This window comes from Phyllobates terribilis, unplaced genomic scaffold (genome assembly GCF_046119375.1).
Source record: "Phyllobates terribilis strain yellow unplaced genomic scaffold, ASM4611937v1 Scaffold_1__5_contigs__length_1240528914, whole genome shotgun sequence".
Lineage (NCBI taxonomy): Eukaryota > Metazoa > Chordata > Amphibia > Anura > Dendrobatidae > Phyllobates > Phyllobates terribilis.
Window position 1 is genome coordinate 726,975,267 of NW_027362761.1, and position 25,909 is coordinate 727,001,175.

The 25,909-nt window shown below is 44.4% G+C and overlaps 1 protein-coding gene across 2 annotated transcripts in view; it reads right to left on the reverse strand.

Annotated features, from left to right (window-relative positions):
* Nucleotides 1-25,909, reverse strand: part of TIMM44 (translocase of inner mitochondrial membrane 44) — an 81,547-nt gene that overhangs the window by 11,881 nt on the left and 43,757 nt on the right. For both annotated transcript variants that reach the window (XM_073686358.1, XM_073686359.1), the window contains exons 6-9: nt 20,869-21,008; nt 19,080-19,165; nt 4,645-4,737; nt 93-217 (exon numbers count right to left, since the gene is read on the reverse strand). In XM_073686358.1, coding sequence (XP_073542459.1) covers nt 93-217; nt 4,645-4,737; nt 19,080-19,165; nt 20,869-21,008 — 444 coding nt within the window. The remainder of the gene's footprint in view (nt 1-92; nt 218-4,644; nt 4,738-19,079; nt 19,166-20,868; nt 21,009-25,909) is intronic.

The following is a 25,909-nucleotide window of genomic DNA, read 5'->3' on the forward strand; positions in this document are numbered from 1 at the left end:
CAGTGCCCATTACATGTATCATAAAAGAAAAAATGAGTTACTCTTCAATGAGTCTTGTACGCCACCTTTACAGCACAAAAGGAACACATTACCTCTAGGATGTTTGGAATTATATCCTTCTCACACATTTTCAGAAAAGCATCCTTATCAAAACTTGGATCAACCTTTACAATTTCTGTTAATACCTCCGACATTTCCGTTTTGGAAAACATTCCCCCTAAAAAAAATGGGTAATAAACAAAAGTTATATTATTTTACATTAAATACAAAAAAATACTTATTATATATGTCTACATATAAAATACACATTACTAATAGATATACATAGAGAGACAGTGTCACTAAAATCTGATGATGTCTATGGATGTAAGTACTGGGGACTCATGGTTAGGGCACCTTTTCTACATCTAAGGTTATATTCACACTGCGTCTTTTTCCAGTGGTCAAAAACGTCCATTTTTCAAGCAGACACTTCAGGAATTACTATGTTTCTCTGGAATTTTGTAAATCGCAAGATCTTTTGCAAGCGTCTTTTTGGTACTTTCCAAAGCGCTTATTTCCCTGCATTTTACTGGATGTTTTTTATATCCATACAGATATGTCAAAGATCGGTTAAAAAAAATATGTTCTTAAACCAAGTCTAAATTTTTCTCTCTTTAAAGACACAGTCTTTCTTGGATCTAAGGATGCAGCAATTCATCTATTTTTTTTTTGCTGACAAGCCATACAAGGATGGTTTTATTTGCAGAATAAGTTGTATTTTTCATTGCGCAGTTTTAGGATACTTACGATGTATGACACATTAGTAACAGATCAGTACAAATACCCAAACACTTCTATTGAGCAAACAAAGCCTTTTGTTCCGACACAAAGCAAGACCAAGAGCAATTTATTTGGAAACAGCAAGGAAAAGAAAGGGAGGGAAAGAAAGAAAGGGAGGGAAAGAAAGAAAGGGAGGGAACGAAAGAAAGGGAGGGAACGAAAGAAAGGGAGGGAACGAAAGAAAGGGAGGGAACGAAAGAAAGGGAGGGAACGAAAGAAAGGGAGGGAACGAAAGAAAGGGAGGGAACGAAAGAAAGGGAGGGAAAGAAAGAAAGGGAGGGAAAGAAAGAAAGGGAGGGAAAGAAAGAAAGGGAGGGAAAGAAAGAAAGGGAGGGAAAGAAAGAAAGGGAGGGAAAGAAAGAAAGGGAGGGAAAGAAAGAAAGGGAGGGAAAGAAAGAAAGGGAGGGAAAGAAAGAAAGGGAGGGAAAGAAAGAAAGGGAGGGAAAGAAAGAAAGGGAGGGAAAGAAAGAAAGGGAGGGAAAGAAAGGGAGAGTCCGCAAATCTTCTGTCCAGAGATCCTCGAAGGGAGTCGCCCAGCCTCGGGTCGGTGCAATGAAGAGAAAAGAGGAAAATCTCCAGCGTTAACCCCTTCACAACCCTGGGATTTTCCGTTTTTGCATTTTCGTTTTTTGCTCCCCTTGTTCCCAGAGCCATAGCGTTTTTATTTTTTGGTCAATATGGCCGTGTGAGGGCTTATTTTTTGCGGGACGAGTTGTACTTTTCAACGCCATTACTAGTTTTACCATATAGTGTACGGGAAAATGGGAAAAAAATTCCAAGTGCAGTGAAATTGCAAAAAAAGCACAATACCACAGATGTTTTTTTTTTACCACGTTCACTGAATGCTAAACCTGACCTGCCATTATTATTCTCCAGGTCATTACGAGTTCGTAGACACCAAACATGTATAGGTTCTTTTTTATTTAAGCTGTGAAAAAGAAATCCAAAGTTTGGTAAAAAAAAAAAAAAAAAAAAAAAAAATAGCGCCATTTTCTAAGACCTGTAGCGTCTCCATTTTACGGGATCTGGGGCCAGGTGAGGGCTTATTTTTTGCGCACCGAGCTGAAGTTTTTATTGATACCATTTTGGGGTAGATCCGATGTTTTAATCGCCCGTTATTACATTTTATTGCAATGTTGCGGCAACCAAAAAATTTAATTCTGGTGTTTAGAATTTTTTTCTCGTTACGCAGTTTACCGATCGGATTAATTCTTTTTTTTATATTGATAGATAGGGCGTTTTTGAACACGGAGATACCAAATATGTGTATGTAGATTTTTTTTTATTATTTTATTTTGAATGGGGCGAAAGGGGGGTGATTTAAACTTTTATATTTTTTTAATATTTTTAAAAACATTTTTTTTTTTCACTTTTTGCTTGCTTCTATAGTCTCCATAGCAAACTAGAAGCAGCACTTGTCTGATCGCCTCTGCTACATACAGATGATCAGCAGATCACCTGTATGTAGCAGAAATGGTCCTGTGCTATGAGCGCATTTATTGAGCCCAAGATAAAAAAAAAAAAAAAAAAAATCTTTGAGTTCATCCGAGAAATAGAAGCATCACATCAATCTGCTCCAGTGAGGAATTACATCAGTCAAATAGACACGTTTCAACGCAGACGAGTTTTATTCATGATCATGAGCCTGGCCATAGCAAAGAAGTTCACTCTACCAGTAGAGCTGTGCAGGGAATAAGAGAGCAGCTGACAAGGAGATGCAGAAATCTCTGTGTAGGAGAGGACACAGCACAGGAAGAACTGATAACTGATTTTCCTCTTTTCTCTTCAAGAACAATTTGTTAAGTTTTTTTAATATGAGGGCTTGCTTTTGTTTTGTTTTTTTCCTGGCTGCCTTGTCCAATAATTCTTGGCCATTTTAGGCATTCTTCAACTCCACTCATTTGAAACCCACTATGTGGCTGGATCGTGTGATTACTTCCATAATGCACTGCAATTTTTTTTTTAATGGCAATGCATTATTAGTGCCATGTAAACTCATGGATGTCCAGCAATCATACTCCAGGAGTGTCAGTGGGGTAACAGAGGGAGACTACTAGATACTGTAGCTCCAGCAACGTCTGAAGAATTATATGGTCAGGATAAGAGTTGGGTCCAACTGATTGTGCTCAGTAAACTAAATACACGGTCAGGTGGGCGACATTACACTGATTATAATGATACCTTGGTTGATGAAATCCATCCTGTGGTTCTTGTGTAATCTTCACTTTCAGTTTGGAGTTAATGATATGCTCGTGCTCCGGGGCGGCTCTATATGGTGCTCTGCTTTCATATTCATCTGTATGCTCTTATGACAGTTCACTGTGCCTTCACTGATCTGCCTCCTATTTTTTTTACCTTGCCCCACACTACTAGATGCATTGTGTAAAATAGGAGGCAGATCAGTGAAGCCACTGTGAGCTGTCATAAGAGCATACAGATGAATATGTAAGCAAAGCACCACATAGAGCCCACCTCACAGGCCGCCCCGAAGCACGAGCGTATCATCTCCAAACTGAAAGTAAAGATTACACAAGAACCAAAGGACGGATTGCATCAACCAAGATATCATATTAATCAGTGTAATGTCGCCCACCTGACAGTGTATGTAGTTTACTGAGCACAATCCTGCGCTTTAAAAAATTAATTCTACATTTTTATATTTTTTTAAATACAAAAATGCGAGGCTAAGTACACGCTTTCATGGCTATATTGTATGCCATAATTAACAAAAGAATAGCTGTCTCTTCCAAACAGAAAATTGGTGTGTACAGGTGCATACTAAGGGTAGCCATCTCTATACATAAGTAACAAATCAAGTTGCACTCTGTAGTGCTATGGCATTTAAATATGAAATTTGAATTGGATTACTGCTCTAGATAATAGGAAAAAATGAAGATACGTCGCACATAATTTGGCCAATTCATGCATGCCCAGCAGCCAACAACAGGCGATTTCCTTTAGCTGGGAACCTAATCTAATGTGAATCCTCTCCTAGGCTGAAGCCTACATAAAAATGGGTTTCAATAAAATATGGGCTTCCACTAGCTGTGTGTCCATGTTTGGGACCCAGTCCTGCTCAGCCCTTATTCACACAAGATGTCACTATGACGCATGGTAAGGTTTTAATGCTACAAGTTAAGAGCATCCCGAATTTGGGTACACCTTGACGTAGGTGGGATGGCTTTTACATTTGTTTTTTTTTTATATTTTAAAATAGGTGTTAGGTTCTCAGCTAAAGGAGATCACCTTGTCGTTGGCTGCTAGGCATACATGAATTGGCCAAATTATGTGCTAAGTATCTTCATTTTTTCCTATTATCTAGAGCAGTAATGCAATTCAAATTTTATATATTTCATGTTTGCATGCTATAGAGCTACAGAGTGCAACTTTGTTATATATTGTATGCCACACAGTGGCCACAGTATGGATGGATGCTGTAGCATTTGTCCACCACAGGGACCTATTGCAAAAATATCATGCCGCATGGTCTATGTCTGATTTAGCAATTGGCCACTATGTAGGTAAGCGCAGTCAAGGACAGGAGGCTGAGCCGCAGGGAAGTGCGTACAATACACAAAAAAGTCAAAAGCATGATAAACAATCAGGTGGTGAAGGTTGGGATTAAATCAATGCTGCAGTGTTTCCTTAAGTTTAAGATTAACAGGGAATCAAGACATATATGGCTGCAAATGACAGTTTTCTGTCAAAGAACCTACTATGCAAGAGCAGTAATTGCAGCTAAAGCCTAAATAAGTGATGATGCATATCACCAACAGAAACTTATAAAACACTCAAAAGGTGGAATAAATGAATTTATCTTACCAAAAAGGTCACTGATTTTGTCTGTGAGGGTACGAGATGCTCTGATAAGTGCGTTATCACTTTCATCGTATTTCATCTTCATTTCGAAAAATCCTATTTAGAAAATAAATATAGGATCAGTTTATACTAATCATAATTTCCTAAAGAGGTTTTCTCTTTTAGCTCCTGCTGATATAGTGCAACATACTCTGCCTTTCCCATTTTTCTTTTGTTAACAAGGGCGCAGTGATGACTGGCCTTAGCGGTCTTGAGCCGTATACTACAGAAGACAGGAGAGGAAAGGTCATGCAAGGTATATGGGACATTACTGCTACAACCCGGAACACAGAAAAAAGGCAAGCAAACCAGAGATGTGGTTCTGGAGAAGGAGACTAAATAATTGACATTTTGTTATTTCATCATTATTCTTGGCATAATTCAGAAAACCCTTTTAAGCCATCTACTAGGTCAATAAAGAGGACCTTTTACTGGATTTTTAAATTTAAACGGATTACTTCCTCGGATTTTGGAACAGCTTTTTTTTCTGCCCAAAAGTTCCAAAGTTATGCTCTCCTGTAATAAAGATGCATGTTTGCCCTCCAACCTTCCCTTGGTGGGTGTATATCAAGTTTTTGATGCGTTTTTTTACAACATTGAATTCTTTTTGGAGCGAAATAAAGATATCCAAAAAAGAAAGAGGGACATCGTTTTAACCCTTGGATTACTGTGGACCTGGGGTGAGTATATTGGATAATTTAAATGATTAAAAAATAAGTCTGTTGTATTTCAAATAAAGTGTTTTATTCTCTGTGTGTGTGTTTATTTAACTCCTTAGTTACAGGTTTAGTAATGAGGGTGTCTGGTTGACTCCTCTTCATCACTAAACCAAGGGCCTGGTGTCAGCGACACCTAATCCCATGAGCCCTAATCCCATTCAAATATGAAGAGCAGCAATTTTTAGCCTGGGAAGGGGCCATTAGGCCAACATATTCCTTGGCTATTAATAACAGCTCACAGCTGTTTGGTTAGCCGCTACGTCCCCATGATCAGCAACCAGCAGTGCTTTGGATGCAGCATATTTTTCGCTGCGTTCAAAATGCTGCATTCTGATGCCGCACTAGTTTTGTCAGTACATGCAGATCCACCGCATGTAATGACATTTCAATCTGCAGAATTGACATGTTGCGGGTGAGTTTACACAGCGTCAAAAACAAGTACAATGGGCATGGGATTTCTTATAAATGAAAGAAAATGAAGAATTAAATTTAAAAAAAATGGCATGGACTCCCACGTCATTTTCATAACCAGCAGAGGGAAAGCTGGCCGTTGGGGGCTGATATTACTAGCCAGGGAAGGGGCCATTAGCCAAAGATGTTCTCTGGCTATTAATAACAGCCCTGCTAGGTCCCCATGATCAGCAACCAGCAGTGCTTTGGATGCAGCGTATTTTTCGCTGCGTTCTGATGCCGCACTAATTTTGTCAGTACATGCAGATCCACCGCATGTAATGACATTTCAATCTGCAGAATTGACATGTTGCGGGTGAGTTTACACAGCGTCAAAAACAAGTACAATGGGCATGGGATTTCTTATAAATGAAAGAAAATGAAGAATTAAATTAAAAAAAAATATCATGGGCTCCCGCATCATTTTCATAACCAGCAGAGGGAAAGCTGGCCATTGGGGGCTGATATTACTAGCCAGGGAAGGGGCCATTAACCAAAGATGATCTCTGGCTATTAATAACAGCCCACAGCATTTTGCTTACTATTTACTGGCTAGATTACATGGGAACCCCAGAAAAAAATTGAAGTAGGGATCCCGTATAAAATCTAACCAGCAAAGGCTAAACAGACAGTTGTGAGTTGATATTAATAGCCAGGGAAAAGGCCATGGATCCTGGCCCCCTCCGAGGCTAATAATATCAGCCCTCAGCGGCCTCAGAAATGGCGCATCCATAAGATGTGCCAATTCTGGCGCTTAGCCTCGCTGTTCCCACTTGCGGTGGCAAGTGGGGTAATAGGGTTGGGGTTCATGTTAGCCTTGTATTGGCTGCTCACATGAAGCCCAGGTTAGTAATGGAGAAGTGTCAATAAGACGTCCCCATTACTAACCCCATAGTGAAGGTTTTGGAATAAACACATGGCCTGAAAAAAATCCTTTACTTGAAATAAAAGTCCACACGGATTTAATAATTTATTTAAAAATAAAAAACACCGTATACTCACCTAAAGCCTAATCCACTGAAGCCATTGTCACCTGTAAAAAAAAACCAAAATAAAAAACAACCATGTCCCTCACATGTCCGCCTTGATGACATAATCCAGTGTCCCACGAAGATCTGGGTCACTTCTAGTGCACTGATGTGACTGCTCTGGAGGACAGCACCCTATACACTGACAGGAGTGTAATCACTTCTGTCAGAGTATAGCGCTTCCAGGACATGAGTTCATCAGCTGATGATGAGCTGATCAGCTCCGGTGACCTCATTTACAGCACCGATTCTGCGTGAGAAAATTCTGTGATCGGATCGCCGTGGGACATCGGGATTATGGCGGATAGGCGAGTATAATGTGTTTTTTATTTTAACATTCATTTATTTTAACTTTTTTTTTAATGCGAGCACAGAGGCAGGCTGATGACTGCTCCCATCAGTGGCGCCTGTTCTCTATTGTAAGAGGCAGCAGCCATAAGCTGATGGGAGGAGTAGTCTCATCAGCACTCGTGGTCAATTCTTTGCGTGTTCTTGCTGTGTTTTTGACCCACTGAATTCAATTGAGTCAGTCAAATACGCAGCAAAAATGTGAAGCAAATATTTTTATACCTGAGTTTTTGCTGCGGATTTGACTGACTTAATTGAAGTCAATGGGTAAAAAGCATCAAAAACGCACAAAGAGTTGACATTCTGTATATTTAAACACAATGACAATCCTAACAAGAAAGTACCTGATCATGTGCACAGCACTTCAGGATTGTCATTGCATTAGATAGCACAAGGATTCCCTAGCGTTTTTGGCCCATTTCCGCGTGGAAAAAACGCAGCGAAAATGCAGCAAAAATGCACATAGCCTTATTCTGTACAGTTGGATGGAAACATGGGCCTCATCTACACACTATTTGAGGAGGAAAATCTAGACAGTGATGGCATATTGCTACTACACGCCACAAACAGTTGGGTCCCAATTTCTGACACATACAGTAACTGATTTAGTGCTACGACCTCTTCAAAGTTTTTTCCTCCACATTGATGCCACCAGCTGAGAAGGGAACCAAATTACAGTAGTTATAGTTTGGAAAACATGATTGGAGACAAATACCCTGATAGGGCTATATTGTCTATACAGAAAAAACTATGGGAATCCCGTCTAGAAAAACCCCTCTCCAGCAGGACATTAAAACTTAGCATTAATTGTGACCTATAAAATAAATCTGTATTGGGGTGATAGATAAAATAGGTCCGTTATCTGCCTTATGGTATCATTAATATACAAGTAAATGCTTGAATGAATGTCTAGAGGATAGCAACCCCGGGTACCATCCTTATTAGGCAAAATAGGACATACAACAGTTACAGCACATGTCCCCCCCCATGGCATCATCAGGGGATGGGACAGTAGCGTGTCTTGTTGTGACAGCATCATATACTTCTGATTGTGAGTGAGAGTGATTGATAGATGGCTATACGAGTTTACATACAAGGAAAGTTTCAGTCTCTAAGTGTGGGATTAAGGGAAGCAGGACTCCTGAGTTTTCCCACCAGTAACCTGTTTTGCTACCAACTACAGCACAGCTTCATTTATGCAAACGCTACTGTGATTTGTACAGAAAAAAACTAGGAGAAACCCCACTAGCTCATGTCACGTGATCCCTGCGCCCAATCAGCGCTGGAGTCACTGTCCTCACCTTCGGACAAATCTAACATCAACAGGAAGTCAGAGAGCAACTGCAGCACTGGCTTCCTGTTAATGTTCAATACGTCCGAAGGGAGGGGCCAGTGAAGCCAGTATTGATTGGGCGCAGAGATCACGTGACTACTCAACCTCAATTGACCCCCGGAACGCGAGTGCCGACACTGCTTGAACGGTGCCAGCACAGGAGGGGAGTGTAGGTGTTTTTATTTTAACAGGGCCAAACATAAGGAATGGGACAGGGTTGTCCTAATAGTGGACAACAGTTTTAATTAAAAGTTGGTTTCTGCCCAGCACGCCAGAGCTTCACACCGTGCAATATGGTCAGGATGGGTACGAGATTAAAAAAATGTAGGTATGTTTTAAAGACGACATGTCGCCAGGTTAAACGGGTGCTCTTACTATATTTTTGCTGCTCCCCTGAGTATTGATAATTTTTATGCTCTTACAAGTGGGCATGGATCAAAGTGTAATAATGCAGAGCAGTCTAGAGACACGACCCCAAGGAATCCTGTGAGCACCGCCCTCTTGGCAAATATCATAAAAATTAGCACTAAATAAAACCATAAATCTGGAACCGTATGGTGAATCTAAAAAAAAACAAAAAAAAATAGAATACTCAGGAGAGCAGCGAAACAAGCACAAAAACTGGTCACTTTTGACTTGGTGACAGATCATCTTTAACCACTTCGCGCCAGAGCCTGTTTTTGCCTTCGTGACCAGGCCAATTTTTTCAATTCTGACCACTGTCACTTTATGAAGTAATTACTCTGGAACGCTTCAACGGATCCCCCTGATTCTGAGACTGTTTTTTTGTGACATATTGTACTTCATGATAGTGGTAAAATTTCTTCGATATCACTTGCGTTTATTTGTGAAAAAATCGTAAATTTGGCGAAAATTTTGAAAATTTTCAAACTTTGAATTTTCATGCCCTTAAATCAGAGAGATATGTCACACAAAATAGTTAATAAACAACATTTCCCACATGTCTACTTTACATCAGCACAATTTTGGAACCAAAATTTTTTTTTTGTTAGGGAGCTATAAGGGTTAAAAGTTGACCAGCGATTTCTCATTTTTCCAACAAAATTTACAAAAACATTTTTTTAGGGACCACATCATATTTGAAGTCACTTTGAGGGGTCTTTATGACAGAAAATACACAAAGGTGACACCATTCTAAAAACTGCACCCCTCAAGGTGCTCAAAACCACATTCAAGAACTTTATTAACCCTTCAGGTGCTTCACAGGAATTTTTGGAATGTGGAAGAAAAAAATGAACATTTAACTTTTTTCACAAAAATGTTACTTTAGACCCATTTTTTTTTATTTTCACAGGGGTAACAGGAAAAAATGGACCCCAAAATTTTTTGTGCAATTTCTCTTGAGCGCGGTGATACCCCATATGTGAGGGAAAACCACTGTTTGGGCGTACTGCAGGGTTCGGAAGGGAAGGAGCGCCATTAGACTTTTTGAATGTAAAATTTGTCTGAATAATTAGCAGATGCCATGTTGCGTTTGGAGAGCTCCTGATGTGCCTAAACAGTGGAAACCCCCCACGAGTGACACCATTTTGGAAACTAGACCCCTTAGGGAACTTATCTAGATGTGTGGTGAGCACCTTGAACCCCAAGGTGCTTCACAGAAGTTTATAATATTGAGCTGTAAAAATAAAAGAGTAGTTACTTACCGGTAACGAAATTTCTCGGAACCCATGACGGCACCACGGAGAGAGGGGATCCGCCCTTCAAGGACAGGAAACCTACAGATAAAAAGGGCGGTACCTCTCTCCCGCATCAGTTGGTTACAGAGCACCGAGAGGACCGCCAGGTTAGTAACACCAAATATGGCATTTTTATTTATATATATTATATATGTATTTTTTTTTTTTTTTTCCCAGGCACACCCTGTGACTAAACAAACAGGTAGTAACGATTGTGCACACCCATGTGTAAGAAAAAAGGGGAGGGAATGTACGGGTGCCGTCATGGGTTCCGAGAAATTTCGTTACCGGTAAGTAACTACTCTTTCTCTTTCCCCATGATGGCACCACGGAGAGATTGCAGAGCAGTAAAGATTAGGGAGGGACCACCGCTTCCAGAACCCTTCTGCCAAAGGTAAGATCTGAAGACGATGTTAGATCCAGCCGGTAGTGTTTAAAGAACGTGGAGGGAGAAGACCAGGTCGCTGCTCTACATATCTGTTCGATTGAAGCTCCGGCCTTCTCCGCCCAGGAGGCTGCCACTGCCCTCGTCGAGTGAGCCCTTAGGCCCACTGGCGCTGTTTCCAAGCTTGAGGAATAAGCCAGGGAAATGGCTTCCCTTATCCACCTTGCCAAGGTTCCTTTGGAAGCTTTCTGTCCCTTCAGAGATCCCTGGAAGCACACAAAAAGAGCCCTGTCCTTCCTACACTCCCGTGTGGCCTCTAAATATTGCATAATGCACCTCCTGACGTCCAAGGTGTGAAGGGTCTCTTCCCCCTTGTTTTTTGGGGCTGCGCAGAAGGAAGGGAGAGTGACCTCCTGTGACCTGTGAAAAAGGGATCCCGCCTTAGGAAGGTACGCAGGGTCGGTCCTAAGTGTCACTCGGTCGTCTAGAATCTGCGTAAAGGGGGGTCCTGCGGATAGTGCTTGGATGTCACTAATGCGGCGAGCCGAGGTGAGGGCTACCAGAAGGGACGTTTTAAGGGACAAGATTTTTAGGGACGCTTCCCCTAGAGGTTCAAAGGGGCCTCTGGTCAGGGCTGAAAGAACAAGATTTAAATTCCACGGGGGAGCCTTCCGGGAGGGGATGGGCCTGGATCTATGAGATGCCCTGATGAACCTGGAGACCCATCTATCCCTTGCCAGGTTGCAGTTATACAGGGCTCCCAGAGCTGCCACCTGAACCTTCAACGTGCTCGTGGCCAACCCCAGCTCCAACCCCCTCTGAAGGAACTCCAGGATGGTAAACACGGGGGCCTCCCCCACTATATCCGTACCGGCAAAGGAAAGGAATTTCTTCCAAGTTTTCCCGTAGAGCCTAGTAGTTACAGGTTTTCTACTCTGCAGCAAGGTAGAGATTAGATTGGGGGAAAACCCTTTATCCCTCAAGAGTGACCTCTCAAATTCCAAGCTGTCAAGTGCAGGTTTGTTACCTGCGGGTGGAGTACTGGACCCTGAGACAGCAGGTCCGGAACTTCCGGAAGGACCCAGGGGTCGGAGACAGACATGATCCTCAGCCAAGAAAACCAAGGCCTTCTTGGCCAGAAGAGGGCGATCAGGATCGCATTCGCCTCGTCTTCCCTGATCTTCCTCAGAACTGCCGGAATGAGAACAATCGGAGGAAAGGCATATACTAGCTGGTGGTCCCATGGGATCAAGAAAGCGTCTAGTGCTACTGGGTTCCCCCTGGGGTCGATCGAGCAAAATGTGTCCACCTTTTTGTTTTTCCAGTTGGCGAATAGGTCTATACATGGGATTCCCCAAGCCCTCGTGATCTTTTTGAACACTAGCTGGTTCAGCTCCCATTCGCCCTGTCTGAACTGGGTCCGGCTTAGGAAGTCCGCCGTGACGTTCATTGACCCTTTTATGTGCAGAGCTGATAAGGACTCTAGATTCTTGTCTGCTACGTGGAGGATGGAGCTTGACGCCTGAAGAAGGGAGATGGACCGGGTACCCCCCTGGTGATTTAGATATGCCACCACTACTCGGTTGTCCGAGAACACTCTCACGTGGTGACCTTTAAGCACGTTTAGAAATTCCAAGAGGCCATACTTCACCGCCAGAAGTTCTTTCATGTTGGAGGAAGAACCTTCCACCCCTTTTGCCCAGACCCCCTGAGCCACTCGGTCGTCTAGATGAGCCCCCCACCCCCTGGGGCTTGCATCTGTCGTCAGAATCTGGGGTGTCGGTATTGTCCATGGGACGCCCCTGCCTAGATTTTCTTCCTTTGTCCACCATGTTAGGGAAAGTAAAGTTTTTGAGGATAAGGTCAGTCGACCGTCTAAGTGCCCTCTTAGAGATTTTTCCGCCCCCAAAATCTCCCATTGTAAGACCTTGGTGTGCAACTGAGCCCAGCGGACACCCGGGATGCAGGCAGTCATAGAACCTAGGAGGGACATTGCTCCCCTTAGTGTCATAACCAGATGCTTTCCCACATAGGACACACGGGCTATCATATTTTGGACTTTTTCTTCCGGAAGAGAGCATTCCTGACTCCTTGAATCTAACAGGATACCTAAGTATTCCTGTAGCTGAACTGGCTCCAATCTGGATTTTTTTAGATTTAGAAGCCATCCCAAACTAGTCAAAGAATCCATGACTACTGCTAGCTGGTCTTTGCAGTGGCTGAACGAGTTGCCTATAACCAGTAGATCGTCCAGGTATGGGACTATCAGGATGTTCCTCTCCCTCAGATGAGCCATGACTTCCGACACCACTTTCGTGAAGACTCTGGGGGCTATTGCTAACCCGAAGGGAAGAGCCGCATACTGGAAGTGTCTGATAGTGCCCCTTATTGGTATAGCTACCCTCAGGAATTTCTGGTAGTCCCTGTGAATGGGGACATGATAGTAGGCGTCTTTTAGGTCTAAGACCGTCATGAAACAGCCTGGAAACAGTAATTTCACACAAGTTTTTATTGACTCCATCTTGAAAGGTTGTATATTCAAGAACTTGTTTAATTTCTTCAGGTTCACGATAGTCCTGAGTGTACCGTCCGGTTTTCTCCTGAGGAATAGGGGGGAGTAAAAACCCTCGCCTGCCTCCTGAGCTGGGACCTCCTGCAGGACCGCTCTGTCCTCTAGGTCTAGGACTTCCTGTTCTAGAGCCAACTGCTCTACCACTGAGGGCCTTACGGGGGTTACTGTGAAATTTTCTCGGGGAGTGGAGAGGAACTGGAGTTTTAACCCAGATTTTAATCAGGCCCAAAATCCAGCCCACATTTGAAATCTTTTCCCAGGCTGGGAGGAAATGGAGCAGTCTTCCCCCACCTGGGGCTGCGTTTCATTGGGCGGGCTTTTTGCTGTCACTAAGGGGCCTGTTGAACATAAACCCCTTGGCCTTCCTCTGTTTCCTATCTTCCCACCTATCTTGATCTTTGGGGGGCCTCCTTCGCATGAATTTTTTGCTCCGAAAACCCTTCCTGAATGATGAACCGGAGAGGACCGGAAATCGTTTTTTGTCATCCCCGGCTTTATCCAGGATGTCATCCAGGGTAGATCCGAACAAAAATTCCCCTTCACACGGGATGGAGCACAGTTTGGATTTTGTCTGGAGGTCGCCTGGCCAGCATTTGAGCCATAGAGCCCGCCTAGCTGCATTTGAAAAACTCCCTGCTCTGGCTGCCAGTCTGACGGAGTCGGCTGAGGCGTCTGCCAGAAAAGCCGCTGCGCCTTTCATCACAGGGACGGTCCCTATAATATCCTCCCTTGAAGCCTTGTCTTTTAGCTGAGATTCCAGCTGGTCCAGCCAAACCATCAAGGATCTGGCTGTACAAGTGGTTGCCACTGCAGGTTTTAACCCCCCGCCTGCCGCTTCCCAGGCTCCTTTCAGAAAGGAGTCCGCTTTTTTGTCCATAGGGTCTTTGAGTACCCCCATGTCTTCAAACGGCAGGGCATATTTTTTAGAAGCTTTTGCGATCGCCACGCCAATTTTTGGCGCTTTATTCCAGAAAGAGAATACAGGGTCCTCAAAGGTGTATTTCCTTTTTGGAGCCAACAACCCTTTCCTCTCTGGTTTCTTCCATTCTCCCTTAATCAGATCGTGTACCTGATCATTATGAGGGAAGGATCTCTTTCTTTTCTGACCTAAGCCACTGAACATTATCTCTTGGATGGACTTTTTGGGATGAGGATCTACAAACCCCATGGTGGACCTAACTGCTTTGATTAAGCTATCTGTTCCGTCTATAGGGAAACAGTTACGACCACCGTCCTCTGAAAATGAGGAAGCAGATGATGAACAGGATGATTCAGATACCGCAACTTCCTCATCTGATTTACTAGACTCCGACTCCGGGGAAAGGTACCTAGTTTTTTTTATGCTTCTTCCCCCCCTTTTGGAGGGATTTAAAGGTATCTTCGACTTGCGATTTTATCAGGGATCTGAGCTCGGTAGCAAACTTAGGGGTCTCCTCACAGATGGTTTGCTCGATGCACGAGCTACATAATCTCTTTTGCCATGTGGTGGGTAGATCCGCTGCGCAAAGTGCGCAGGCCCTGTGTTTAAACTTCCCCGTGCTCTTCCTTCCCTAGGAAGAAAAAAGAGTGGGGGGAGGGCCCAAGTTACAAGTGAACTTTCACGAAGATCACTTACCGCCCAGACGAAAGAGAGAGGAATACCGCATTCGAAGAGGAACCTGCTCTGGTAGCTGGGTCTTTCGCCGAGGCTGATGCCATGCCGGAATCTTTGCCACACTGTGAAGACCTGCCGGACCGACTGCTTCCTCCGTCACCTTGAGTATGTTGACGCGGAGGGCCGCTGGAAGTTCCTTTCGTGCGTTTCCTCTGAGGTGATGGTGATGGAGATGGAGATGGTGCTGGTTTCAACGTATGCCAGGAAGCATTTTCCCATTGCTTCCCTGGCTATTTAAGCTATGCAGGGGACCGCCCCCACCCCCTCCAACACCGATGCGGGGAGCGCCCCCCTCTGGCTAGGGCACCGCTGTGTCCTACATATTACCTTTCCCGCGCGCGCGTTTGAACTTGCCGCCCCCATAGGGACCTGCGGCCGCGTCACTTCCGGCGCGCGCGCGTGGGGGAGCGACAGAAGGCCCAGGCCCTGACCCAGGGCTCAGGACCCCTATACTTACCGCCTGGGCCCGACGCCACAGGAGACCGCGCTTGCTTCGCGTCTCCCTGCCACCCTAGAGGCCCGCTGACCCCAGCTGTGGCGCTTCAGGACACCGCACCAGCCGAGGCAGGGAACCCCCGCTGCCTGAGCCGGACTGGTCGGGCCTGGCAAGTAAAATCTTCTTTCTTTTTTTTTCAGGATTTTTCATCTGTAGGTCCCGTCAAGGACAGGAAACCAACTGATGTGGGAGAGAGGTAGCGCCCTTTTTATCTGTAGGTTTCCTGTCTTTGAAGGGCGGATCCCCTCTCTCCGTGGTGCCGTCATGGGGAAAGAGAAATTTTCACATTTTTCCCACAAAAACGTTTTTTCATCCCTTAATTTTGCATTATCATAAGGGTAACAGGATAAATTGCACCATGAAATTTGTTGTGCAATTTCTCCTGAACACGCTGATACCCCATATGTGGAGGCAAACCACTGTTTGGGCGCACGGCAGGGTTCGGAAGAGAAAGGAGCGCTATGTTGGCTGGGATAGGTTGCAGACACCATGTCACATTTGAAGAGTCGCTGACATGCCGAAACAGCAGAAACCCCCACAAGTGACCCCATTTTGTAAACTACACCTCTCAAGGAATTCATCTAGGGAAGTAGTGAGTATTTTTTAATTTTTTAATTTATACCATTGGGCAGTGAAAAAAGCATAATTATATTTTTACCACAAAAAAATGTTTTACCCTCAGATTTTACATTTTCACACAGGGCAATGGGTAAAAATGGTGCCGAAATGTGTCACACAATTTCTTCTAAAAGTGTCAATACCCCATATGTGGCTGTATCGTACCGCTCAGCCATACGGCGAGATCTGGGGGGGGCGGAGCGCTATTTGACAATTGGAGAACAAATTATTGTAGAATAGGCATTTGGATTTGGGAGCACAAAATTTTCTGAATTTCTTTTGGGGGGCAAGGGCCATTTCGCTTTTCCAGAGCCTTTCTGCTACCAGTAACTTGGAAGTCCCTTATATTTTTAACAGATGACGGACCTGAGTGGGGACTAGCTTTTTTTGAGGACTGAGTTGAAGCTTTTATTGGGAACATTTTACGTAACATTTATCCGGCGCTCTAGGCTGAGCACTTACATCGGGGTTTCCATCTAAATTTCCAAGTGATGTAATTCAGATGAAACCCCTGCGGGATCCATTCACTGTAATGAGGCAGCAGAGTTACTCTGGACTCCGTCTGGCCTCTGTTTAGCGGTGTCCTTTTTTCAGAAGTGCACAAAACTGTGGCCAACCGCACTTTTATGCACGCCTAAAACAAATGACACCGTGAGATCCCAGGCTAGACGGCATCCACAGTGCCTATATCTGCCTCATTACAGGGAATCTTCCGTCATGGGTTCCGTCTGAATCACGTATTTTAGAGATTTACATGGAAACTCTGGTGTAAGTGCTCAGCGCAGAGCGCAGGATAAATGTGTGCCGAGCCATACTGCGATCTTTGGGAGAGATAATAAACAAATCAGTAGCAGGTGAAGAATTGGTTTTATTTATTTTTTACGCCGCTCCTCGTGCGGTATAACTGATTAGATTATTTTATTCTTCGGGTCGGTGCGATTACAGAGATACCAGATTTATATCGGGTTTTTATGACTGACAGCTGTCACACACTAAAAGACGCTTTTTTTTGCATCGCCATATTTTGAGAGCTATAATTTTTCCAGATTTTGGCCGACAGAGTCATGTGACGGCTTGTTTTTTGCGGGACGAGTTGACATTTTTATTGGTACCATTTTTGGGTACGTGACATTTTTTGTTCGCTTTCTATTCCGCTTTTTGGGAGGTAAAATTAACAAAAACCAACAATTCAGGAATTGTTTTTTGAGGTTTTTTTTATGCTGTTCTGCGTGTGGTGAAAGTGATCAGGCAGCGTTATTCTTCGGGTCAGTACGTTTACAGTGATACTACACTTACTGTATATTTTTTTATGTTTTGGCACTTTTACACAATAAAACCATTTTATAGAAAAAATATTTTTTTTGCATTGCTTTATTCTGAGAGGTATAACTTTTTTATTTTTCGGCTGATGGAGCTGTATGGCGGCTTGTTTTTTGCGGAACAAGATGACGTTTTCAGCGGTACCATTTTTATTTCCATTTTGCTTTTTGATCGCATTTTTTTCCACTTTTTGTTTGGCGATATGAGGAAAAAGCATAGTTTTTTGCTCCGTTTTTTATTTATTTTTATTACGGTGTACACAGAAGGAGTTAATTAGTGTGACAGTTTTATAGCTCAGGTTGTTTCGGACGCGGTGATACCAAATATGTGTACTTTTTTTATTTTTGCATAAATATACGGATTTATCGGTTTAATATTTTATTTATTTATTTTTATTTATTTTGTCATTTTTTTAACAGTTAAAAAACATTTTTTTTACATTTTTACTTAGTCCCTGTATGGGACATTAATTTTTATTTTTCTGATCACTGATCTTATGTAATGTAATAGACATGTGTTACATTACATGAGATCTTCCCTGACTGTTTCACAGTCAGTCTCCTGCCTGGCTTCAGCAGCAGGCTGAGCCTGGCTTCAGCAGCAGGCTGAGCCTGGCTTCAGCAGCAGGCTGAGCCTGGCAGGACACCATATATGGCTGATTTGGAGGCGGTCATGTGACCTCCAGCTGCCATAGCAACGTCAGGTCCTGGAAGGTATAAGGGGGCCGTCGGAGAGGTAAGTGGATGACCCCTCTCCTCCTGCTGTCTTCTATATGCCGCGATCACTATAGATCGCGCCATATAGAAGACAGCAAAGGGTTAACATCACTGGGACATGATCCAATCAGGTCCCGATGATGTTCCCTGTCAGAGCTATCGCTCTGCACCGCTCCCGCAGCGCTTGCAAGACCCTGGGGGTCCTGAGCGCTGCGGGACCACCCACCGTTTTTAAACGTCCGCGCTGCACAGAGCCCAGGCAGCGCGGACGTTTATCTACAGTGGGCGGTCGGGAAGCTGTTAAAGGGAATGTGTCACCCCCCTGGGCGATATCAGACCTCTACTATGGGCATACAGGTGATAGAAAAGTAAATCTATACATATCTGTATGGCCCATAGCAGAGGGCCCTGTGATAGGCCCTGTGACGTGAACTGTGCTCCCTCACTTCCCTCATATAGAGCGCGCTTTGTTCCCTCCCGGCCCCATCTCTCTGTGCACTGTGCCGCAGGTTTCTATTGTGCAGGCGCTGGAAAGTGACAGTGACTCCCCAGCGCCTGCAATAGAAACCGGTATGTATGTGCACGGCGCCTTGCGCATGCCCGGAAGTAAGGGAGGACAGTGCACGTCACAGGGCCCTGTAACGTGCAGGGGAGGGGGGGTGGGTATGCTAATTAAGTAGAGAGGCAGGGATTTAGGGGGCTAATAAGCAGACAGGCGGGGATTGCTTGGCATTCCCTGGATGTCAAGCCTGTGGAAAAAAGAATTGATTAAAGTGCTTTTCTCTGCAATCAAACCTCTACTATGGGCCATACAGATAAGTATAGATTTACTTTTCTATACCCTGTATGCCCATAGTAGAGGTCTGATAACGCCCAGGGGGGGGTGACACATTCCCTTTAAAGGTGACACATTCCCTTTAAAGGACAGCAATTTGAACACATTTTCCCAACTATGGAGCCATCTTGTTAAAACAGTTTTGATGCCAAAGTGGTAATGTGACACCCAGTAAAATTGGATGAACTTTTTATGAAACAAAAGCCCTTTACACTGTATACTTACTATTAAATACTACATTGTTATCTTTAAAGTCTTTCCATTGCTGATGCCATTTAGAATCTTTATGCAGAACAACACCAGTCATCTCCCTAAAACATGAAAGTAAATGAAATCAGCAAAATATAAAAATACATGAGAAAAATGCAAGAACAAAAGCCTAATATTTTAGTAAAACTATCCTCATGAAAGCACTAGTTGTACCCTCAAAAACCATGCAAGGCATAAACTAGTTCAGTTGCCTCAAATTTCTGAAAAGACATTCACAGTCTTGGGGTACATGGCGCAAGCCACAATAGTATTATATATAACTAGTAGATAGCGTTTCCCAGGACGGTGAAAGTAATAGAAACTGCATCCATGTCACCAGAAAAAAAGCTATTAACATGTAGATATGGGTGTTACTAACCTGCCTGGCGCCTGCACTTAACCAAACGCTGCGGGGAGAAAATGAACTTTATTCTCTCAGGCAGCATTCCAGTTTCAGACACGGAGGCGGCTGTAACCGCGCCACCAGCAGTGACTGACAGCTGGCCCCAATGCAGAGCAAGTGTCAGTCAGTGCCGGGGGCGCAGTTACAGCCACCACTCTGTATTCTCAGAGCTGTGACTGAACTAGCGCCGCACACGTGACTGGAGATAATAGCGTTTTGAAGCTGCCTGGTGTCCGCAATAAAAGCCTCACTGCCGGGAGGAAAAGAACTTTATTCCTTCTGGCAGGCTCAAGCTTTCAGTCATAGGGGTGGGGCCGGCTGTAACTGCACCCCCAGCACTGACCGACAGCTGACTTTAATGCTGAGGCAGCTGTCAGTCAGTGCCAGGGGTGTGGTTTCAGCAGCTGCTCACTGTATAAGAAACTGTGACTGAAACTCCACCTCTCAGTGAGAGCACAAGGCAGATTAAAACCACTATTATCTGAAGATTAACCACTTATCCGCAGGTTAACAGTGTTTTCTTACATGACAAGTTCCATTTAAAAGGAAATACAACGACTGAAAGTGCATCACAATATGGCGGGATCTGGGTGGCACAGGAAGATGGGGAGAGGAATGGGGAGGAAGCAATCTCATCCAAATTCACTCCACTGTTCCGTGCACACAGCAGTGTATTAGAGTGGCTCCTGCTACACTGATTAATATCTGCAGGTTAATAGTGTTTTTTTAAATGACAGGTTCCCTTTAAAGGGTTTTCTCTTGAGCAGCTCAGAGCAATGCATTCTCCTTACAGTCTCCTTACTTCCTAGTTTCTAGCAGGGCGGGCTCTCCTTCTTGAGTGACCGCTCTGATTAATTTTCAAAGAGCTATTGAATCGTCAGAAGTTTATGTTCTAACACATTTTATTACTTAATGTAAATGTAGTGGATTCTCAGTTGTAGGTTCACTTGCAGAAAATTCTCTGCATATTTCGGTCCTAGTAATGTGAATAGGATTTAGTATTTTTATTCTACAGGAAAAAAAATTGTCCCAGAAATAGACCTGCATAGTGAATATAAAACCCGCGGCTTATCAATTTCTGCTGCGAATGTCAGTGTTTGCAATGCGTAGGGTGGAAGTATAAAACCTACACATTTTCAGCATCCAAATCCACACTAGTAATTACTGCTGTGGATTTCATTGCAAGGTTTTTTTTTTACATTTTCTTTATTTTTGGTTAAAGAGTAACCTGTTAATACTGACTTCTAAAAGACATTAAATAACAATTGTGCAGTTTTTATGCCGTGGAAATTCCACATGTAGGAACATATCCTAAAAGCACTAATTGCTGAGCTATCTGCAGATGTACACTACATTACTCACTCGTTAGGTTCAAATATCTTTTCTGCACTCATTTTCTCTCCTGAAAATTCACTCCTCTTCCTCAACCGAGATGGTGGCCGATATGGCCCAGTTTGGGCTAAGATACTTTCATCAATCTCCTTCTTCACAGTTTCTACACCCTATAAGAAATGGAGAGAAGCAATTCAGAAGGAGTACAAGTAAGAACTTTACAGGTATCAACCTGCATATATTTCTTATTTTTTTCCAATCAATCACTTTGTTTTGTGCAATTAAATTACCTATATTTTAATCAAAGAAAATGCCCGAGCATATAGCATACAATTAAAAATGATGGATAGACAGATTAAAATGGAAACTGCGCTCGCATGTGTGTGTTATCAGTCTTACAAAGAATCTTCTCTTGGCAATTTGTCAAATTAAATAATCTTCATTTATAAGTACAATAATAATAATGGTAAGAATAATACAATAACCAGATATGTGCATTTATTTAACTATTTTTTTAAGCACTAATTAAAAAATACATTTTAGGTCACAATTACAGGCTTTCATATAAAGCACCACTCCAGAGTTTATTATTTCTTTTTATATCCCTTTGTTAGGCATCATGTAGGCGAGTGTAATGAATGTAGTGACATATTCACCAACTAGATGGTGGCCCGATTCTAACACATCGGGTATTCTAGAATATGTATGCGACAGACCGGGCGCAATCAGCAGAGCGGTGTTTAAATTTGGCGCCAAAATCGCTGATTGGTCACGGCTGGAAACCGCGACCAATCAGCAAAGCGGTGTTGAAATTTGGCGACTATATCGCTGATTGGTCACGGCCGGCGGTCGTGACTAATCAGCAGAGCGGGGTTTAAATTTTGCGCCAATAATGCTGATTGGTCACGTTCGCTGTCCGGGACCAATCAGCAGAGCGGGGTTTAAATTTTGCGCCAATAATGCTGATTGGTTGCGGCCGGCGGTCGCGACCAATCAGCAAAGCGGTGTTTAAATTTGGCGCCAATAATGGTGATTGGTCACGGCCGCGACCATTCAGCAGAGCGGTGTTTAAATTTGGCGGCAATAATGCTGATTAGTCGCGGCCGGCAATTTGGCGCTAAAAATGCTGATTAGTCGCGGCCGGCAACCGATCAGCAGAGCGGGGTTTAAATTTGGCGCCAATAATGCTGATTAGTCGCGGCCGGCAATTTGGCGCTAAAAATGCTGATTAGTCGCGGCCGGCAACCGATCAGCAGAGCGGGGTTTAAATTTGGCGCCAATAATGCTGATTAGTCGCGGCCGGCATCCGCGACCAATCAGCAGAGAATTGTTTAAATTTGGCGCCAAGCTCGCTGATTGGTCGCGTCTGGCGTCCGCGACCAATCAGCACAGCAGTGTTTAAATGTGGCGGCAAGATCGGTGATTGGTCGCGGCCGCTATTTAAATTTGGCGCCGAAATCGGTGATTGGTCGCGGGCAGCGGCCGCGAACAATGAGCAGAGCGGTGTTTAACTTTAGCGCCAAGATCACTGATTGGTCGCGTGCGGAGAGCGCGACCAATCAGCGAATCATATTGGTGAGGACCGGGGAGCGGAATCGTATTAGTGAGGACCGGGAAGCACCGCCGCCTGTGCGGCTACTTCCGCTGCGAGAAGCCGGGAGATGAGCGACTGCTCGCAGCAGAAGTGTCCCGACCCGCAGCGCCGCTCCCCGGTCCTCCCTTGACACCCTAGCCGCTGATGTCCCCACAGTATCCGCATGGTGTTACAAAGGTCCAGACATTTGAGTTAAAAATCGCTGATTGGTCGCAGGCGCTGTCCGCGACCAATCACCGCTTTGGGCGCCAAATTTAAATATCGGCCGCGACCAATCACCGATCTTGGCTCCACATTTAAACACCACTGTGCTGATTGGTTGCCGACGCTGGGCGCGACCAATCACCGATTTTGGCGCCACATTTAAATAGCGTCCGCGACCAATCAGTACAGCGGTGTTTAAATGTGGAGCCAAGATCGGTGATTGGTCGCTGCCGATATTTAAATTTGGCGCCCAAATCGGTGATTGGTCGCGGGCAGCGTCCGCGATCAATCAGCACAGTAGTGTTTAACTTTTGAAGCAAGATCAGTGATTGGTCGCGGCGCTGACATCCAATTGGTCGCGGACGCTATTTAAATGTGCCGCACAAATCGGTGATTGGTCGCGGTCTTGGCCCGCGACCAATCACTGATCTTGCCGCAAAAGTTAAACACTACTGTGCTGATTGGTCGCGGACGCTGCCCGCGACCAATCACCGATTTGGGCGCCAAATTTAAATATCGGCTGCGACCAATCACCGATCTTGGCTCCACATTTAAACACCGCTGTGCTGATTGGTCGAGGACGCTATTTAAATTTGGCGCCCAAATCGGTGATTGGTCGCGCCCAGCACAGTAGTGTTTAACTTTTGCGGTAAGATCAGTGATTGGTCGGGTCCGAAGACCGCGACCAATCATCGAATCGTATTGGTGAGGACCAGGGAGCGGCGCTGCCTGTGCGGGTACTTCCGCAGCGAGAACCCGGGACATGAGCGGGCGCTCGCAGCAGAAGTATCCCGACCCGCAGCGCCGCTCCCCGGTCCTTCCTTCCGCACGGAAGTCAGTGACGACGGCGGTCCTTCCGCTGCTACCGGCCGGGAGATGAGCGCCTCGCGCCGGGCATCTCCGTCCCGCAGATGGGTCCGGCGGTCGAGGTCCTTCTGCTGTTACCGGCCGGGAGATGAGCGCCTCACGGCGCTCATCTCCCGACTGCATCGCCGCTGAGCTCCGTCCCGCAGATGAGCCGCTAACGGCCGCCATCTTTTTTCAGAAATCCCGCGGCGCTGATTGGCCGCTGCCGGACCAATGAGCGACGCGGGATTTCCAGGACAGACAGACAGGCGGGATAAGACAATTATATAGTAGATAGCCGTCTTCACCAGTTTTCAGCCCGGCTTCGGCACCACGTGACTGCAGTTGTGACCTGCCAAATCACACTTTGGTTGCTTTGTGTAGTGGAAGTCCCTATTTTGAATCTTCTCAATGGAAGTCTATGGGAATTCAGAATGAAACTCTGTATTAACCTTGTTCTGAATACCGTAGCCTTGTATTGAGAAAAGTGACTTCTGGAGCACACACACGATCCGTTGGCTTATAAATGCCTTTAGGTGGTGCCGAAGCAGGGCTGAAAACATGAAGACGCTGACTGGTGAGTAACTAACAACATCTAATACTATCACATACATAATCCCTAACAAAGGGATCGGAAAAAAAAGGCTGGACCGGGAATTAAATGAGCTTGATCGCTCATAAAAGCTCCGTGATACTTCTGTATTGCAGTGTATTATGCCTGGGTTTAAAAGAAGAACCAAAATGGCAGACACAGGGGGGCCACTGTCATGCCCCCACTGCTTTGAAAATGCAATGGCCCCGATCAGATCGCAGGATTGTGATAGGCTACAAGATGGAGCACTCTCCCTCTAACCAATTAGATATCTGAAGTTGCTATCTAATGGATTGCACTTCAAGGATGAACTCTCACCGATCTCTGCAGTTTCAGCAGGAGCTTCTTCAGGGATTACTTATAAGCTACAAGGGGAATCAAAGGGTCAGGCAAGCTGAAATACATATCTGAACAAATACAGATTTCTAGGTGTCAGATTTTAACAGTAACAAGCCATCGTTCATGATAATTGTGTAGTATGAATGGGCTGAGCTTCGAAACCACGTATCCAAAAATGTTCGATCATCACGCATGAGATCCTTAAAGCGCCCCTGTCAGCAGGATTGTGCAAACTATACTACATACACTACCGTTCAAAAGTTTGGGGTCACCCAGACAATTTTGTGTTTTTCATGAAAACTCATACATTTATTTATAAAATGAGTTACAAAATGAATAGAAAATATAGTCCAGACATTGACAAGGTTAGAAATAATGATTTTTATTTGAAAGAATAATTTTCTCCTTCAAACTTTGCTTTCGTCAAAGAATGCTCCCTTTGCAGACCTTTGGCATTCTAGCTGTTAATTTGCTGAGGTAATCTTGAGAAATTTCACCCCATGCTTCCTGAAGCCCCTCCCTCAAGTTGGATTGGCTTGATGGGCACTTTTTGCGTACCATACGGTCAAGCTGCTCCCACAACAGCTCAATGGGGTTGAGATCTGGTGACTGCACTGGCCACTCCATTACAGATAGAATACCAGCTGCCTGCTTCTTCCCTAAATAGTTCATGCATAATTTGGAGGTGTGCTTTGGGTCATTGTCCTGTTGTAGTATGAAATTGGCTCCAATCAAGAGCTGTCCACAGGGTATGGCATGGCGTTGCAATATGGAGTGATAGCCTTCCTTATTCAAAATCCCATTTACCTTGTACAAATCTCCCACTTTACCAGCACCAAAGCAACCCCAGACCATCACATTACCTCCACCATGCTTGACAGATGGCGGCAGGCACTCTTCCAGCATCTTTTCAGTTGTTCCACGTCTCACAAATGTTCTTCTGTGTGATCCAAACACCTCAAACTTTGATTCATCTGTCCATAAAACTTTTTTCAATCTTCCTCTGTCCAATGTCTGTGTTCTTTTGCCCATATTAATCTTTTCCTTTTATTAGCTAGTCTCAGACATGGCTTTTTCTTTGCCACTTTGCCCTGAAGGCCAGCATCCCGGAGTCGCCTCTTCACTGTAGACGTTGACACTGGCGTTTTGCGTGTACTATTTAATGAAGCTGCCAGCTGAGGAGCTGTAAGGCGTCGATTTCTCAAACTAGAGACTCTAATGTACTTGTCTTGTTGCTCAGTTGTGCAGCGGGGCCTCCCACTTCTCTTTCTACTCTGGTTACAGCCTGTTTGTGCTCTCCTCTGAAGGGAGTAGTACACACCATTGTAGGAAATCTTCAGTTTCTCGGCAATTTCTCGCATGGAATAGCCTTCAATTCTAAGAACAAGAACAGACTGTCGAGTTTCACATGAAAGTTCTCTTTTTCTGGCCATTTTGAGAGTTTCATAGAACAAACAAATGTAATGCTCCAGATTCTCAATTAGCTCAAAGGAAGG